The sequence below is a fragment of the Staurois parvus genome, unplaced genomic scaffold (genome assembly GCF_062004578.1).
Source record: "Staurois parvus isolate SC_StPar_1 unplaced genomic scaffold, SC_StPar_1.0 ptg000020l, whole genome shotgun sequence".
Classification (NCBI taxonomy): Eukaryota; Metazoa; Chordata; class Amphibia; order Anura; family Ranidae; genus Staurois; species Staurois parvus.
The window spans coordinates 5,279,589-5,285,588 of record NW_028317816.1 but is presented as its reverse complement, the minus strand read 5'-3'; the positions used below and the strand labels follow the sequence as shown (position 1 = coordinate 5,285,588).

General features: G+C 34.6%; 1 protein-coding gene across 1 annotated transcript in view; it reads left to right on the top strand.

The window, feature by feature from the left end:
* Nucleotides 1-578: 578 nt before the first annotated feature.
* Nucleotides 579-6,000, top strand: part of NPSR1 (neuropeptide S receptor 1) — a 398,179-nt gene continuing 392,757 nt past the window's right edge. Inside the window, exon 1 of the mRNA XM_089687130.1 lies at nt 579-827. Within this exon, the coding sequence (XP_089543256.1) occupies nt 681-827 (147 nt within the window). The 5' untranslated portion in view covers nt 579-680. The remainder of the gene's footprint in view (nt 828-6,000) is intronic.

Below are 6,000 nucleotides of genomic sequence, written 5' to 3'. Positions count from 1 at the left end.
GACTCTATTTCTTCTACACTCTCTCTCAAAAAAAGTTTTGGCAGGATTTGCAATTTGTGTAATTATACAGAACCACTTACAGTATATTGGCACTACATATAGGAACAATAAACAGAAACTTGCAACAGAAAAGATAGATAGATAGATAGATAGATAGATAGATAGATAGATAGATAGATAGATAAAGATATGCAAAAGTAGTAAAAAAGACTTACTAATTCAGAAATATTTAATTTCTGAGTACCTAAATTACTTATAGACATACAAAAAGTCTCAGATAGATATAGAGATAGATAGGAAAAATTTGCATTTATTCCTTAATATAACAGCAAAGGAATAATGTACTGTGTATCTTGATGAATCCAAAGTGTGCACATCTGCAGAGCAATGCATGTAATATGTGATTAGAGAAGATGCTGCATTTCAAGGGGCTAGTGTTTGCTGCTGTGTGAAAATATGTGGCTATTTTTTTTTCCTTCATCACAGTATACTGTCAGTGATGAATACAGCTTGAAGAGGGACTCCTGTTTCTGCTCAAATGAAGCTGTTCTAAAGCTGTATGCTTCAGTTAGTCACTGGTGGAGCAAAGAAGCTGTGTTCACATTTTTGTTTTTGCCTTCTCTGTTCTGATTCACACCAAAGAAGAGCAGTGGTTATCTGCTGCACAGCCAGACCTCGCAATGCAAGTTAGTTTTACAGAAACAAGCATTAATTTAAATAGAAGCACAGAAACACTGGATTTAATTATTACAACTTGCACATCAACAATTTCTGCTACAGATGTGGCGGAAGAAAATGAATGGCCATCATTTTACACTTCTTTTAAGGTATAGTATTACTGCATTATAACAATCTGAATGCTTAAATAGATATTTCACATATGCTATTTATTGTAATAGCAGAAGGTGTACTTTGCAGCTGATATCACACCTATGTTTACTATTTGACATAGTATAACTAACTCTCTATCTATCTATCTATCTATCTATCTATCTATCTGTCTGTCTGTCTGTCTGTCTATCTATCTATCTATCTATCTATCTATCTATCTATCTATCTATCTATCTATCTATTTATTTATCTATCTATCTATGTCAGTCATGTCTATTCTTTCCTATTTAACATGTCTATCGCTATCTATTTATCAATTTCTTCAGATCCCTACTTTTGTCCATCACCACCTTATTCAGATGTTCAAAAATTTATAGTTGCTTTATAATAATGTTCAGGCACACAAAATGTGATAGATAGATAGATAGATAGATAGATAGATATGCAAAAGTAATAAAACTAAATACTTGCAAATTCAGGAATACATTAATATCATTTCTGTGTACCTAAAATTACTTAGAGACATGCAAAAACTCTAAGATAGAGAGATAGAATAACAATGAATGGATGAATAGACAGAAAGAGTGATAGATAGATAGACATATACTGTTATACTAGCTGTTTATTATCAACTAAACTTTTTTCAGTTCAAGGGCTTACCTAAGTTTGATTTAACTGGTGAAAAAAGTGTAAATACCATGGGCATGGGATTAAAGGTTACCTAATCAGTGTTTCTTCTGTTTACTTAAATTCTTTTGCATTGATTTATTGTAGCCACTTCTGTGTAAGATGTTGACTTAAGTCTATATTTAGAACATTTTCAAGCCACTAAAGCATGCCAAGATACAGAGTTTTTCTGTTCAAGATGTCAGCTAAATGTGCAACAGGTAATGTGTGATAGCTACAGAATTGAATTGTAGCAGTGATAGTAGCAGGTACTTCTGTACTCTTCTTGCAATGATATCCCACTGAGCTATTATAAATAACTGATAACTAATATGATATATTTTCAAAATAGAAAACTGTATGTAAGAAAAATGCATGTATTCAGACTAATTTCCATATACCAAGAAGATACTATTGTTAATAGTAAATTCTAAATAGCTATTTTCATTACATAATATACATTCTTTCTAACAATAAATATCTAGTAAAGAGAACACATCATTATGGGGTCACATTCATTTTTTTACTACAACGGACTTTATACGGTGAACGGGCTGAAGAATTTTGCTATTTTAGATAAAACTTTCTATAGTATGATTCTAAATTTAGTGTTTTTACTGATTTTTACAAGAACTTTAAAATAGTAGATTTTTACCTTTTCATTATCACAGCACTGAGCCACCCATATTTCCACAACTGACCAAAGTTCACCCATGCCTACATAACTGTGCACCTATTAACATGTCCGTCTGAAGTGAGAACCCACAGAAATGCCTAAATGCAGTTTTAAAGACACATCAATATGTTTCTCATCTACAAATCCTCATTCTACAGTTGACATATGCTCATCCTAGACAAATTGTAATACCTTCTTTTAGTTACCCAATTCTCAATTATTTTGCTATGCTGTACCTTTAAACTAACATATCTTTACAGAACTAAAACAGGTATAACGCAATTGCTAAAAAGAAGGATTAAAATGGACACAAACTCAAAAAGTGAAGATTTATTTTGCTATAGGGAACAACTAAAAATATTGATTATGTCTAAGCAGTACCCTAAAACTGTTACTTTTAGTTTTTAGTTCCTCTTTAGATTAGGAATGCCAATTTTGGTGTGTAAGGACATTCCTTCACCTACAGCTTTATAGCTTTGCTTCTGCAGATGAGATCTTCTAAAGCACTTCTGCCTGTGATTGCTATGTTTAGGAGATTTGGCGTAAAATTTGGTAATGTAACTATCAACTTGCTGGGGAGGAATTGCATGGATCTACCTGATTTTGGTTTAAATTAATGGATCTTTTAACAAATTACAAGATCTTTTGTGGGTACAGCTTTCAGAGTTCATGTCCTGTTTATTATTTTTGTTGGAATAGATAAGCAAAGAGTAATAAAAGTGATTAAAAACATACTTTATCTTAGAGAAAATATTGCTCCACTCACCATCCATTGCTGGCTACCTACTCAGTGGTCTAGGTATTTGCTCATATGATGTCTGCTAAAGGAAAAGATCACCCAGTTCAAACTCTGATTCATCAGAGATTTCATGACCAAGATTCCAGACTTTAATAATGTGACCAGTGCTGAGAGAATACTGGAGACATTTTTTTTTCAGGAAAGGTAAATGTTTCAACCTTTATATTACATTGATTTTGTTCACATTTAGGTATAGAGTGTCCTTAAAGTGACTCAGCTGCTTGCTCAAAGTAGCTTTTAAAACTCCATCTATGAAACACCGTTCCCCAACTGAAGTTTCTTCTGAGACTAGGTCCCTTGCAGCAGGATACAGTAGTGACTTTCATGTCACTTGAAAGAACAGTAGTGACTTGTTTCTTGTTGTTTTTGTCCTCAGAGTGTTTCCTATTAGATGCAAACCTTAACTTTAAGACATTTAGCTTGCTAAAGCACTGTGAATCATAAATAAGTGTTGTATGATTCCCCCATAAAAGACTACTTTTACCTTCTTTTAATCCTTTGATGCACGTTATTGCTGCTTATCTCCTGCAGCCTCCTTGAAGTCATTTCCTGTCTACATACATGCACTGTAATGATAACTGCATTTCAGGGAGGGATTACTGATGGTGAAAAAAAAGAACAATGCCTGCTTAATGTATGTTGAAATGGCCACTTGTAGTCAACACTGGTAATATGAATGACAGATAGATATTGCAGGAGAGCATATGGAAGACAAGGACAGCATTGTCACTCTATGACAGGAAGTGTCTGAACAAGGACCTTCATGGCAGGATGGTAAGAAACTATAAATTTAGAAATGGTTAAAAATAAATTTTGAATATTACATAACAGTACACTAACTTGGTAAAGATTATATGAGAGAATGTTTTGTGATGGGTTGAAGATTGTGACATCACATATCCTGCCTTTCCACAACATCCAGTTAGGTAGGTAACAATGCCAAGTGATGTCCTGTGTTCAGTAAGCAGCAGGGCAGCCAGTCCGCACGGGACCCAGAAGCTAGTGAAGATCACTGTGGTAGTAATGCCTACTACAGTGATATCCAGTTTCCAAAGGGATCAGCTAGGTAACTATGCAAAAATATCCATACCCAGAATTCATCTTTAACAATGTTAACATGTTGCTTATTTCTAGTACCTGTCTCCTTCATTTCTGTTTTTGACTATCTTTTCCAAGCTGATCTTACTCTTTGTTCATCCATGCTCTTAGTCTGCCACTCTCATACTCATGATATTCTTGAAATCACTTTTTTCGAACATCTAACTGTTGGACACTTTGGATCTGACTGTCTATTTATCTAGGTCTTATTAATACTCCATGTGCCCTGCTTTGTTTAGTTCTGATTACAGCTCTGGTACATACTCTGATTTTAGTTCTCCATTTTTGTTACTTCACGTATTGGCCTTTGGCAACTCTCCTTAACTAAGCTTCTGTTTCTTCCTTTGGTACTCACCCTGCCTGCCTGGAAACAACCTTGGTGGTCTAGCCTTGTTTAACCACTACATGGTTCTTAGCACTCTGTCACTGGGGTACAAACTTTTCAATAATGCCAGATAATCTTGCACTTAAGTTCCTTGGGGTATCAGAGTACTAATTCATACACAAGCATCATTTAAAGGAGACTGCCTTTTTTAGAGGTTGTGTGATCATATGGTCTTAACAGAGTTCCACCCTACTGTATGTTACAAAAATCCCTTACCAAAAACAGGGGATTGCCTAACTTTATTAGCAACTATGGCAATATAAGGATTCAGGATTTGGTGCTTTGATGCACCTAAAAATGGGGTGATTTGATGCAATAAACTGTAATGCCAAGGTATGTGATGATGCACTGCAAACAAAGGGTAGCTTTGCTGGGTTAGGTACAAGTTCATGTTGCAGAGTAAAGGTCCCTAGCTAAGTTATATTTCAAAATATAAGTTTCCTCAAAAAAAGGGAAACTTAATACACTAAACTGCAATCCTAAAACAGTGAACCCCAACTTCTTTCACCCAACTGAAAGCAGAAACAAATCTGAAAATATAAAAAAAATAAAAACAATAACACACCAAACAAAAACAATAGGGGCCCAGCAGCTAAAAAGTTAAGTTTTTGCTAACACACAATAAAAAATCATAGTCATTCATCTATCAAATCTGAATGTAAATTCATTCTGTATGAATTGGGAAAAAAAAACAAATTTTTTTTTGTTCCATAAGAGTTTTATTAAGTCAATAACAAGATAGGAACAGTGTACAAAGAAGTCACACAGCAATACAAGACATACTCAAGGACTTATGTATTATGTAACAGTGTAAACACTTCGACCTGTACACAATAATCCAGACAAAACAAAAAAATGGAGGGAGGGGAGGCGAGAGCCATAAAAAAAAAATAATATTAAGGGGGGGGGGGATGATCGACAGCTACCACATACCATAGCAAAACCCTCAGTACTTCAACGTCCAACAGGAGAGGCACCCCATGGAGGCCAGTACAGAACAAACAGAGAAAAGAGAACCGGCTCAGCACATTCAGGTCATAATTTGTTTGTACAAATCAGTGGTCAGAAAATGGATCCAACACGCCCAGGTGGAGTAAAACTAATGTTTTTAGGCTATTTTTCTTCTGAACTAATGTTCTTTTATATTGATCAATAGTAATATATGCATTATAGCCAAAAGATGGATCTGAAGAGCACAGGAAATACATACATTTATGAAACGAGATATAATATAACAATTATAGAAAATGCTAGTAGGAATTAGCAAATGAATGTAAAGAATGGTTACACTTTGAGACATAATGCAAGTATGATAGCTACAGTATAGCAACTACTGTATAGCAAATATAGCAGTTTTCAGAAATCACCAGCAGCAACCAGTTTTCCTTGAACAGATTTTGTTTTCTATCCCTTGATTCTTCAGGACTGTCCAACAAACAGTGAGTGTGTCTCTGACTCAGTGTAAATATAGCTGTTTTTAACAATCACCAGTAGCAACCAGTTCTCCTTGCACATACTTTGTTTTCTTACCCTATATGCTTCAGG